Raw genomic sequence first — 13,554 nt, forward strand, 5'->3', positions numbered from 1 at the left:
CTAATGAATACATTCACATAGTTTGTTAAAATCATGTATTAATTTGCACAACTGTTCTACAGATATTTAAATTCTGTGTACTGTAATAAATTAAGACAACTAACGTAAGGAAACATAATGTGGATTATGTATGTAAATTAATTATATTTTCAAACATTTGCACGCCGACATAGTCATAATGTATATTGGGCATGTAAACTTCTTTCTTCTAAAAATTACCTACATTGTAGCAAAATAAATTAATTTTATTTCTTCGTTTCCGAAATGGGTTAAAATATGATATTTTTACACAGCGATGTATTGTGAAGTGCATTATTGACTCTTTTCTAATATTTCATATATGAAAATAAAAATGTAAAAATGCTATAAAAATATTGTAATATAGGTTTATTTATTTACTTTTATACCACAAAAGTTACAATTGACCCCAACTGAATACAACCCTTCTGGTGGTAAATGGTTACTGTAGCCTATGGACGCCTGCAACACTAGGGGTGTCACGTGCGCGTTGCTAATCTTGAAGAATGAAAAAAAAGGTGGTATATGAACGAAGTTTCGAACAGATTGAGAAATAAAAATTTCATACGTTAAACATTCTCATTATTCTACCTAATTATTACCTACCTAAAAAAACAGCTCCAAACTACGAATAATACAAATATAAAACTTTATCAATCTCTATGTATGTTTGAACGTATCTAGTACTGTGACTATTATTCATTTCATACATGATATCATAATATCATAAAATTATAATATTCATAACACACATGAAAACAGAAATACCTAATACCAAACCAAGTAAATAAACTGTAAATTTATCATTACGCTTGGCATCACGTTAGCGAAGTGCTGTTGACTCCTAACATTTACAGAAACTGTATTCCCTAGGAAAAAAATACTGTGAGATTATTCAAGGCTATTTTCAATGCTTAAATTATAACATATAGATAGAGCATCGAACCCTAAAAAATGGGTCAAATTTTTGTATTTTTTTACTCTTTTTTTATCACTATTCTATATATTTACGCATAAAATGTATCTTGACCTATTAGTTAATAAATAAAATGAGTGTTTACGCATTAAAAAGTTGCAGAATTTACAAGACAAAATAAATATAGAAGTTAACTCATAACTACAGTATATGTTACGCAAAATTCTATGAAAAAGTTGACGCGTTTTTCTCGAAGCATTTCTGTGGAGACACTCAATCTATATAATCTAAGTTCCAATGTATATTTATTTATTATATTGCTATTTACTTATAATGAGATTTATATAGCAAATGATAATTATTGTATGTATTGTACTCAGATAATATTATGTTATACTCGTATCTTATCTATTCTTATAAACTTTACGTGCGTTGCAAAAATGTACATAGTAAGTCAAAGTACGTAATACACAAGTCAGTGTGGATCGAGCAACTACTAAGAGAACAGTGTAGTTGGATGGGTGCAACTTTAGCAAAATGTCTAAAACTGCTGTGAATAAGGATTTAGCATCTGAACGAGCAAAATGTGAGTTCAACGTGGAAGAGTTGACCAACTATTTGGATGGCGGCAGAGAAAACACGGCCAGAAGAAGGCGAATCGGTTAGTACGTTAGCTAGTTGGCATTCTAATCATCATAATAATAGATTTATTTTTTTTTTTATAAAAAATACCGACTTTAAAATTAAACTACTGAACTAATTTTGATAAAATGTCTGTGGGACCAATTTGAAAGTATATATACTTCTGCTTTTAAAGAAAAAAAATTCAAATTCAAAATTCAAAAAGTTCTGAGGTTTTCGAAAAACTTAAAAGTACAATCGAATTGAGTAACACCTTTTTTGTCTATGTAAAAAAGGGAGATTATTAAATTCACTGTGTTTTAGTCGTTTCCGACAATTGTTTTTGGCGAGTTTTAGGAGTGTGAGGCGAGACGCTATGACGCAAGCCGCTAAATGCCCCCTGAAGAAGACTTCCGGATGAAGTCGAAACAATAATTGTCGGAAACAACAAAAACACAGCGAGTTCATTAATCTCTCGTTTTTACATTGTAGGTAACATAACATAGTAACATAATATAGTATTATAAGTAACTTCTCCTTTTTTTAAAGTCGGTTGAATAAATGTTCAGATATGAATTAAAATAAATGTGACGACTGCCATATTATATTTTATTTTTGCTCTAAAATAAGCTAAAGAGTCTACATTGTCGAAAAAGGTCGGTAATAACTGACCCTTTAATATAAATAATATTATTTATTTAATAAACGATTGTTTTTACATTGTTTCTGCCTACCCCAATCGGAGACTAGCGTGTCGGATACGTTTATACAAACGTATTTTCAAATTAAATTTAGTATTTTTTGTTTAATTTAAGCGTGAGAGCTGTTTACTATAAACATATTTCATTTAAACAAGAATTTAATAGAGACAAGCTTAGTTGGCACTGTTTAGTTGTTATTTAAATTCTAATCCTTAATAATAACACAGTTTAAGAAATAACCAATGATCCAACATCTTAAACATATTTCGAACGAATACATAACAAATTTGTCCGTTGGATGCTTGTCGCTTATTGGCGCTTTAATCACTCAACCAATCGTTGTGAACTGTGATTGAATTGTAGGGAAAAAATGCTAAATAAACTTTGTTCTCAAGTCCAAACACAGCATTGCGTTTAAATAAAAATAGAGACTTTGATCGAGCGGCGTATGTGACCTTGACCGGTGCAAGTGCATGATATGATAACTTCCATTACTTGTATTGTTTATTTTCTGATGAAACTATACAGTTTTTTCTACGTAATAAGTATAGTTTACAATTCAAAACAACTGATAAGGTAATTGTGAATTTTTTATTTCTTTCGAGTGAAAAGGTAATAAGTCTGTTTAAAAAGCTGAAGATATTATCTAACCATAGATTATATGAATAGAGTGTCACCATAGAAATGCTTCGAGAAAAATTGGTCAATATTTTCATACAATTTTGCGTGATAAATCGTTATGAGTGATTCCTTTAGAACTTGTATATTTATTTTATCTTATAAATTCTGCATCTTTTTAATGTGTAAACACTCATTTTTTTTATTAAATAATACTTCAAGATACGTTTAACGCGTAAGTATATAGAATACTGATAAAAAAAGAGTCAGTTAATTTGACAATTAGCTGACAAAAAGTTGACCCGTTTTTGAGGTTCGATGCTCTATTTATATAATCTAAGGATCTAATAAATACAAAAAACATAGCAATAAGGCAGAGAATCTTCTTATTCGACCATTCTTATAAAAACATTTCTATAATTTTCTAGAGGACAAAGTATTGAGTGTGGAAGAACTCAAAGACGTAGTACCAGAAGAGTATTTGAGTCATAAAGAAAAATATGAAAATGCAATACGTAAAGCAATACTTTTTTATAAGGTACAGAAAAACTTGGAGGATCCTAAACAGCCGGAAAATGAACGAATCAGGTACGTTAGAGGATTGACCAATATTCCTACAATGTGTTAACAAGATGCTCTTAACAATGATTTTCTTTATATATTTACTTAATTAATGGGTTATGAAGAGGGCTATGCTCGGAGTCTCTGCGTGATAGAATGCGAAATGAGGATATCCACAAAAGAACCAAAGTAACCGATATAGCTCGAAGGATAAGCAAGCTGAAGTGGCAAAGGCTGGTTACATAGCTCGAAGAACCGATAACTGATGGGGAAGGAAGGCTCTTGAGTGGCGACCCCGTACGGGCAAACGCAGTGTAGGACGACCCCCACTAGGTGGAGTGACGATTTGAAATGTATTGCAGGGAGTCTGTGGATGCAAGTGGCTCAGGACCGTTCCTTATGACAGTTTAAGGGGGAGGCTTATGTTCAACAGTGGACGGACAATGGCTGAAATGATGATGATATGATGAACAAAGGCTATATATTATTTACTCAGTTGACTGGCTGAAAAAATAATATGGTAATATTTAAACTGGAAATAATAAACAAGTTGACGCCCCACACAATGTGTGTGGCGTCAACTTGTTTGTTGTGTTGATGTGTGTGAATGTGTGTTGATCATTGTTTTGTACATGAACTGCATTGTAAATCGCGAAATGCAGTGAATTGGTATGGTACATATTCATTGGTATTTCTGAGCACTAAGTTATTATGTATATGTATCGTATATGTGTACGACGCACTTTTTTAATATCCTTTTTAATTTTATTAAAAATAAGTTTTTGTTTATGATTTGAAGTTAGTGTCAGTTTAGTTTTGTTTCGTTCGCATTTTTTTTTTTTGCTTCCTTGGTTTGCTATGTATATTTTTTATAATTATATTATCTTTATAAAAATACTGTGTTTCCATACTAGTATACAGTCCTTTCGCCACACTATTATTTTACTATCATATACCAAACTTAAAATAAAATTCATAAGAATAATTGTTACAGCGAAACAAAGCTATGTGAGTGCAGCTGCTTAGTGGCAGTAACTCGATTGTAATAAGGATTTCCAGTTAGACCACTTTTAATTTTAACCTGTCGCGTTGTTTACACATATTTTAAATAGCGCAATCGGGACTTAACGCGATGAACAAACCTTTCCAGGTACATAATATTAATAGAACGAAATACATGCTTCTTTGTTGTCGACGTTTCGACTTGAATTCCACCACGTTATGGTCACGATAAGACTGAAGTATGTGGAGTTATTAGTACCTGCAAAGGAATTTTCTCCGCGTCGAGTCTCGATAGCATATTTAAAATAGATCACTTTTGCATAACATAGATTAATTTCAATTACTTTTTTTGTAGTTTTGTAAAGAGATAAATTGTAGACTTTGGAATTTTTTTACTGTTCACTATTATACAGAAGAAAGCGTTATGTTAGTCCTAAAAAATCACAAATTTTTGTGATAACGACAGTGCTGTTATAGGCTTCTTTATACATATTACTAATATGTATAAAGAAGTATATATGTATTTGTAAAATGTTATACATATTACATATGTATAACATTTTACAAATACATTATATAGATTCTTTTATTCACTCCGCTGTTTAAATATTTCAAACAACTTAGTAAATAAGAGTCATAATATTATATATGAGTATGATAATGTCATAAAGAGGAAACGTTTGTGTTTTTGTATATTTGTCGTAAACTAATTAACCGATTTTAAAAAATGTTCCACCTAAAGAAAGCTACATTAACAGCGATTAACATGGGCTATTGCTGTGTGTTCGTGTGGTCTCGGCATAAAAAGGGCCACCCCTTCCTTTCCCGTGGGTGTTAAAGGCGACTAAGGGAGGGCTAGGGATGGGCAGCAGCGTCTCTCTTAAAATATCTAAAACCTAACTGTGGTTTCCAATCCGCCTGCCAAGTATGGCAACTATTGGCAAAACCCCTAAGAGGAGGCTTGTGTTCAACAATGGATAGTTAAAGTCTGATATGATGATGATATGATGTACAAAGGCTATATATTATTTTCAAAAATTCTACCTACACCAGCGAAGCCCGGCTAAATTACTAGTGTTAAAATATTGTCAGTTTTCATAATTTGTAATATTAATAATAATACGTCTGTTTTTAGAATTAACTACAGGAATATGATAAATTCAGCAATATTCAAGGACAATTCACCTCTAGCATTGCATTTTGTGATGTTCATACCGGCGATCATAGGACAAGCCAGTGATGAGCAGAGGGACTATTGGTTGAAGAGAGCCAAGAATGTGGAAATTATAGGAACTTATGCTCAGGTGAAATTTATATCATTTGCTCATTTCATACTGACATTAGTACCGAATTCTAAAATTTGGTTATAATTAAATAGTTCGATTTCAATTATTTATTCAAAGATAGAAAATTTTATAAAATTTTCTTAGTAAGGGAGCTTGACAGTTTAGGTACCAATTAGCTCTCTAAGCAATCACAACATACACTTAATAATGAAATTAAATTTTATTATGTATGTGTAAACATAATAAAGTGGACACTTTCTAAGTAATTTATTGCCATTTTGCGAAATTCGACAAGTTTACAAGTAAATATATCCAAGACCGGATACTGGCTCATGGCACCGTTGAGCAAAGTCAGTGCTAGTGGAAAAGGAGCCTGTTTTGTTAGCTCTATTCTTCTCAACGGAATTATATTTCTTAATAGTTAAGAGCGTAACTTACATTTTGCATACGGAAGTGTGGCAACGTTGCTATTATCTGTCAGTTTTAAAAAATCAATATTTCTGATCGATACTTATATGATACTTAGATGAAATTAAGACAAAAATATATATGTTTAGACAGAATTAGGTCATGGCACATTTATTAGAGGCTTGGAAACCACAGCGACATATGACCCTGCTACTGAAGAATTTGTTCTTCACAGTCCCACTCTCACGGCGTATAAATGGTGGCCCGGTGGTTGTGAGTATCTTTTTTGAATTTAGAATGCTGATAATTTCTTTCTGCTCTAATAATAATAATAAACTCTTTATTGCGCACAGTAGAGATGTATACAAGAAGTATTTATACAAAATGTGCATATACAAAAGGCGGCCTTATCGCTAAAAGCAATCTCTTACAGACAACCTAAATCTGTTTTTTGCTGTCCATGATTTGTCAAACAACAGTTCATGTCTTTTGACAACTGTAACCATTTTTCATCAGATGTGTTGTAATCATATTGGGCATGGGCCGTACAAGTTGAAATTTATTCATTATATTGTAAATTAATAGCAATGTCAGCTCCATTGCTACTAATTTACTCAAGAATAACTTCACAAATAATAACATTAGATATATACATATAAATATATGTAACTAATAATATTTGTTTGTGTAGTGGCCCATACTGCTAACTATTGCGTGGTAATGGCGCAGCTGTATACGAAAGGCAAGAGTTGTGGCATCCAACCATTCATGGTACAAATTCGCGACGAGGAAACACATATGCCTTTACCCGGAATAAAGTTAGGTGAGATTGGAGCTAAACTTGGATTTAATACTGTAAATAACGGATTCTTGGGTTTCGACAATCATAGAATACCCAGAGACAGAATGCTTATGAAGAATGCACAAGTTTCGAAAGTAAGTAAATTAAATCTTTTAAACGTAAAAAAATATTCGTAGTGTTTCTTTTGCAGAGTAAGCGTTAAAGTACGTATATATTCAAAATATAGTACATTTGTTACTATAGAATGCATAAAATGTAGTATTAATAGTTGTTGCACTTTAGCTGTCCGCTAACGAAATGCTTTCTTACTGTGCTGGGTTGATTGGAAGAAATCTCTGTTAGAGATAAGTCCACCCTTGCTCACAATATTTATAAATGAATTAACAATGCAATTTGCAAGTGCAATAAAGAATCTATAATAGAATCTTATTAATGTAATAGAATTGTAACTATATGACGTCTGTACATGAGAGATATTTAAGAAAAAAAACAATATGAGGGATCTTCATAAGGCTCTGGCATCGTTTTTTTTTTAAACACAGGTGGCAAACGAGCATGCGTCTTACCTGGTGGTAAGTGACTACCGCCGCCCATGATCACCCACAACACTAACGGCATTGCGGGTGTGCTGCTGTCATGTAAAAGATACTGTACCAAATTAGATGCGGTTCTCACAGTTATGTTTTTAAAGGTCTAACTAAAAATTTTGTATATACATACACCATCTAGAACTGGTCCATTTCATTGCTTTACTTATTTTTCACATTCATGCGTACCAAGTAGCGGGTGAATAGAAAAAAAGTTTTAATAAATATATTTTATAAATAGAGATAGTAATCCTTTTTTGAACCGTGCTTATCGCTATCGCAAATAGAGAAACAAAGCACAAAACTGTTGCAAGCGAAGGAGAAACACAGTGATAACTTTGAAGTCGCAGCTTTAATTTAATTCCTTTCAGGATGGTACATTTACAGCTGGAGCCAATAGTAAATTGACGTACGGTACTATGGTATATGTGAGGGTTTTAATAGTCAATAATATGGCAAATTTCCTAGCAAAAGCAGTCACTATTGCCGTCAGATACTCAGCTGTTAGAAGGCAATCGAAGTTGAAGCCTGAGTAAGTATATGTAATTAAATATAGTGTCCCATATAAAAAAAAACCGACTTTCGTTGAAACAAAACCAGTTATTTTGATTTAAAAACTAAATTACTGAACCGATTTTGATAAAATTTCTATGGCATCAATCTGAAATATATCTTTTTAGATAAAAAAGAGAATATGAAATAACAAACATAAAAAATACAAACAAATGGAGAACCTCCTTCTTTTTGAAGTCGGTTGAGAACTTTACATTACATTATATATAATATATGTTGTGCGGACTTAAATAAATTATCTCGGGCTATATAGAAAGTATTCTATCTCTGATATCTATCAGTTCATATTTTCATTTCGTATGTAAACGTTTTTACATACGTTACGTACTTTTTTTTTTATACAACTTACAATGATAAACAAGCTGACGGCCCACCTGATGGAAAGTGGTAACCGTCGTAGGCGTAGGACGACGTAGACATGAGCAGTACCATGGACATAACAGAGTATACTGTTTCGCCCATGATACCCCCATGCGTTGCCATTCCTGAGGACTCAGGTGTGTCTTCTGTACCCTGTAAATTCACGCCATATCCCACCTTTCAAACCGAAACACAGCCATGCAAACACAACTGCTTCACGGTAGAACCACGAATGGGACAGAGGTATCCAAGCAAACGACTTTTGTACAAAGTCTCCCTCCCTCCCACAAATTAAACCACTAAAATTGATAATTTTCAATATAGTGCCAATAGTTTCTTTAAGCTGTTAATATTTAAAACTGTGAAAATAATATTTTTGCTAAAGATCCTTATGTTTTTTTACAGGGATCCCGAACCGCAAATCTTAGATTACGTAACTCAACAGCACAAGCTGTTTATCGGCATTGCAACAAGTCACGCGTATTCCCGTACAGCGTTGTGGCTTTGGGATCACTACGCTAAAGTGACCAGTGAGTTGAATGCTGGAAAATTGGACAATTTGCCTGAGGTAATGAAGAATGTCTAGATTTTTACAATATTAGGTATATTTATTGTTTGTAGATTATGCGATTATGTTGGCAATAAGTTGTTATATAGTTGCATGAAAATTAACTTTTAAAATTTACGTTTATTGTTAACGTTTATTTTTTTCATGTTTTATATTTTTTTGGATTGGATTCGATTTTCAGTATTATTAATAAAAATATAATATAACACATTATATCATACATATATACGAGTATATATGTTATGTTAACATATATGTTCTTATTTTATTCTCTTTTATTTTCAGCTCCACTCACTAGCGTGTTGTTTGAAAGTTCTGAGTGCAACTGACGCTGCTGTGTTGGTCGAAAGAAGTCGCCTAGCCTGCGGAGGACATGGCTACATGCTGTCCTCTAACCTGCCTCAAACTTACGGCCTTGTTACACCTGCTTCCACATATGAAGGAGAAAATACGGTGCTTTTACTACAAGTTGCAAGGTATTGTATTTATTTTGTTCATGACTTGGAAAATGATCATGTTACTTTATTTCAATATAGAATTTGAAACCTTACATTGTGTAGATACAGTATCAAGCCTCAAAAACGGGTTAACTTTTTGTCACCTAATTGTCAAATTAGCTGACTAATTTTGTTATTAATATTTTATATACTTAAACATACAATGTATCTTGACGTATCTATATTAATTATTTAATAAATAAAATGAGTTTTTTACGCATTAAAAATATGCATAATTTATAAGACAAAATAAATATAGGAGTTATAAAGGAATCACTTAGGAATAAATATTTATCACGCAAAATTGTGTGTAAAAGTTGACCCGTTTTTCCCGAAGCATTTGTATGGAGACACTCTATCTATATAATTTAAGTTCGAAAAATATATAAATTGCAATATTTTTCAGGTCTCTAGTAAAGGCATGGCAACAAATGTTGAAGGGTAAGCCGTTAACGCCATCTATGTCGTATTTGGCTGATCAGAACCGAATAGATCGATGGGACGGATCAGTTAATGGCATCATTAGGGCTTTCCAAAAAGTAGCTAGAGGGTAGGTTTGTTCCTTTTATTTGTAAATTAATTAGTTTGATTTAAAAAAAAAAAAACTTAATTATTATTTTTATTTTAGCAAAATAGCGTGGAGTGTGACTTGCTTTGAAAAATATCAGAAAGAGGGATTGTCATATGAGGATGCATGGAATAAGGCTTCTGTACAACTCACAGCTGCCGCAGAAGTTAGTATATACTCGTACTTAGATAATATACTTTGTTTTTTTTTTATTAGAAATCCAATATTCAATTTGCAATTTCTATTACGATATATATACATCTAGGTGAATAATTAATGATTTGAATATTGGCATATTGATTGGTTTTTAGTAAAAGAGCCTAGTAAATTGTTTTTTGATTGACTATATCTATTTTATAAGAAGGTGTGTTACTTTGTTTGTTGTGTAAGTTTTCATGTATGTCATTAGGTTTTCCTAAGGTATTGATATATTTATTACGTGATATCTAATGCGGATTTTCTATAATATTCATCTGCAACGTATTAGTTTTTTTTTTATTCTTTATATTTCTGCCACTTAGCTAAACTGTAAACTAAAAGCAACAGCTTTGCTTAGCTTGTGTTCCGACATCAGAAGTAAAATATGTAAATTACTGTGTACTGTGACTCAAGATCTATAAGGTTAGACCACATACGAGAATAACTCTAGAATTGAAACAGTAATAACGAGAGAAATGTACATTCTTATTGTTACAGCACTTAGTTCTAGTCGCTGTAAAAATATAATATAGTCTCATTAATTGCATTATTTCGACAGTCCCATGGCCGTGCCATCGTCGTTCAGGTCTTCAAGGCTGAGACAGACAGGACAACATCATCATTGTCATTACCACTGAGGAAGGCCCTTGATCAGCTCGTTGAGTTATTTACCTTGTACTGGGCTTTAGAGAGACTCGGCGATTTATTACTGGTGAGTTTAGTATCCTCGGTTATTTCACATTATTATAATTGTGTTATTCCACATTGTTTTCTTTAAAATTGTCAAACTGATTGTCTTTGTTTATACAACTTAAAATGGCAAATAATCGGCCCAATAGATGGAAAGTGGTAATCGTTGTCTATAGCAATGAACATTACCATGGTCATAATAAAGCGTAGTGTGTCATTCTTGAGTACTTAGGTGGTAGGTCTCTGTTCCCTGTAATTTCACTGCCATATCCTACTTTTCTGAAACATAGCCATACAAGTAGAGCTACTTAACGACAGTAACACTAAAATCTTAACCTTGAATCAATGAATGAATGAGTTTACTTTATTTGCATTATACAATATAGGAAATAAGCAAGGCAATTTACAAACACAACGATACAATTGTATAAGTACAGTAAGGCGGTCTTATTGCTGAGAGCAATCTTTTCAAGACAACCTTAAGGTAATGGACTAATAATAAAACCTTCTAAAATTAATGCAGTAAAGTAAAAAAAAAAATAATCTGATAATAGAATCATTGTGGAAATAATTTATATCGGCGTTCATTTTATTTGTCAAACTCGATTGGTTATATATATGATCAAAGATATTGCAATGTAGAAATATTATATAATGATGGAAAATCTTCATCCATTTTATTATTATGTGTTCATAAGTGTAATAAAATATTCAAGTGGGAATAAAATATCCTGAGTTGGGAGAAAGAATTCATTTAAAGTTATAAATACATAAAATTAGACAAATTTATTTATTCATTTATTTAGGTTCACCAACAATTGTTTCCATAAGATAGTAATAATATGGTAATATTTATAAATATTTATATTATACAATTATAGAGCTTGGAACTAAGTGTAACAATTTTTTATTAGCAAACACAGCATATATTGATACTAATAATTAGTACAGAGAAAACAAATGTATAATGTTTACAACTATTATTAAATGTTTAACAACTAAAGCCACCATATCCATAAGCAGATCCAGCAATACGACTCATGTTATACATTTGTAGCCATTTCGTACGAAAGCATTTGGACTATCACAAATTAATATCGACCTCGTCACTGCAGCTATTTATAACTTAAAGATTTACTATTATTTTATTCTGTTTAGTATACACCACTATCGGAAGGCGATATTAGAGACATGCAGACCAGGTATGAGGAGCTTCTGGAGAAGATCCGACCCAATGCTGTGGGGCTCGTTGACGCATTCGACTTTAGAGATGAGGTACCTATCTCAAATTTTATATATTTTTACTTTTAATGAAATGTAAATTCAACTCTTTTTTCCGCGCTTAGCCTCTCATTTGGGCCGTTGTGCGTATGTATGTAGTATTTATATTTATTTTATTTTATTAAAGTTCCAGATTTCAATATAAATTGTGTAGTCCTTTTAATCGTACTCGACTTTTTGTTTTATTTAACTAATTGTTAATATTATATTTCTTTTATAAAATATTTATTTTTATTAATTGTTATTTCTTATTTCAAAAAAATCAAGTAAAAAGAATAGGAAAGGTTTTGAAAACTTTAAAAAATATTCATTAGAGATTACATATCTATCTACGTATGCGGGATTAATTGATAAGAACATGTTGGTAGTGACGTAAATATCAATTGATTTACAAGTGATTTACCACTGATTATTAATACGAGATAAATGTTAATCCATATACTAAATAGAAACAAAGAAAATAAATAGAAATGGCGCGGCAACCCATTAACTTAGTACGTGCAGTGTTAAATTGACGTTATTAAACCTCTTATAAATAAACTATTTTCTTACTGCATAACGCATAAACATAGATATGACTCCATATCTACTCCTTTATTTTTTTTTTTAAATAACTGTTACTTAGATATTTTAGTGTGTTCTCTAAGTCTCTAAGTTCTGTAGTTTTTTCTAACCTGATTTAATTTAACCTTCGTTTTCCATTTTAATGTAAATATCTTTTTTTTATAATTGTTCATTACAGATTTTGAATTCTGCACTGGGCGCGTACGACGGGCGCGTGTACGAGCGCCTGATGGAGGAGGCCCTCAAGAGTCCCCTCAACGCGGAGCCCGTCAACAGCTCCTTCCACAAGTACCTCAAGCCGTTCATGCGGGGGAAACTGTAATTGTGTATTTATAACTGTTACATTTACGAATGGAACCAAATATTTAATTTAATCATGTCTATAGCTATTTATAAGAAAAATACTTATTATGTTGAAAAATAAATGTGGTTTTCTTTATTTCATAAATAACATACCATACCATATCAGCCGTTAACTGTTCACTATTGAATATAGGTTCTCCTTCATAAGGGGAGTTTTTGGGGAGGAAAGGGACGCTGTTGTCCATTCCTTGATCATTAGGCCCCCTTAGTCGCCTCTTATGACATCCACGGGAAAGGAAGGGATGACCCATTTTATGCCCGGATCACGCGGCAAATACACTTCATAAATAAACAGCTATAAATATTTATCGTCTGTACGTAACTTTTTAATGGTATTTCATCACATTGTTCTATCTAAATATGTAATTAAAG

The 13,554-nt window shown here is 32.0% G+C and overlaps 1 protein-coding gene across 1 annotated transcript; it reads left to right on the forward strand.

Moving 5' to 3' along the window:
• The first annotated feature begins 1,352 nt into the window (after positions 1 to 1,352).
• On the forward strand, positions 1,353 to 13,244 carry LOC113518516 (probable peroxisomal acyl-coenzyme A oxidase 1). Its single transcript, XM_052892894.1, has 13 exons — positions 1,353 to 1,595; positions 3,303 to 3,462; positions 5,573 to 5,741; positions 6,281 to 6,404; positions 6,823 to 7,067; positions 7,892 to 8,052; positions 8,859 to 9,021; positions 9,307 to 9,497; positions 9,925 to 10,068; positions 10,147 to 10,252; positions 10,844 to 10,996; positions 12,133 to 12,249; positions 12,998 to 13,244. Exons 1-13 carry the CDS (start codon positions 1,472 to 1,474, stop codon positions 13,139 to 13,141), a joined length of 2,001 nt encoding a protein of 666 aa, XP_052748854.1. The 5' UTR covers positions 1,353 to 1,471; the 3' UTR covers positions 13,142 to 13,244.
• Positions 13,245 to 13,554: the final 310 nt, after the last annotated feature.

The sequence above is a fragment of the Galleria mellonella genome, unplaced genomic scaffold, assembly GCF_026898425.1.
Source record: "Galleria mellonella isolate WM207_F2 unplaced genomic scaffold, CSIRO_AGI_GalMel_v1 utg171, whole genome shotgun sequence".
Classification (NCBI taxonomy): Eukaryota; Metazoa; Arthropoda; class Insecta; order Lepidoptera; family Pyralidae; genus Galleria; species Galleria mellonella.

Bases quoted from the DNA above. Each gene is read 5' to 3' on its own strand.
- LOC113518516 (XM_052892894.1), top strand. From the start codon at position 1,472: ATGTCTAAAACTGCTGTGAATAAGGATTTAGCATCTGAACGAGCAAAA. The intron at 3,463-5,572 runs GTACGTTAGAGG...GTCTGTTTTTAG, and splicing joins CCGGAAAATGAACGAATCAG to AATTAACTACAGGAATATGA. The intron at 5,742-6,280 runs GTGAAATTTATA...ATATATGTTTAG, and splicing joins TTATAGGAACTTATGCTCAG to ACAGAATTAGGTCATGGCAC.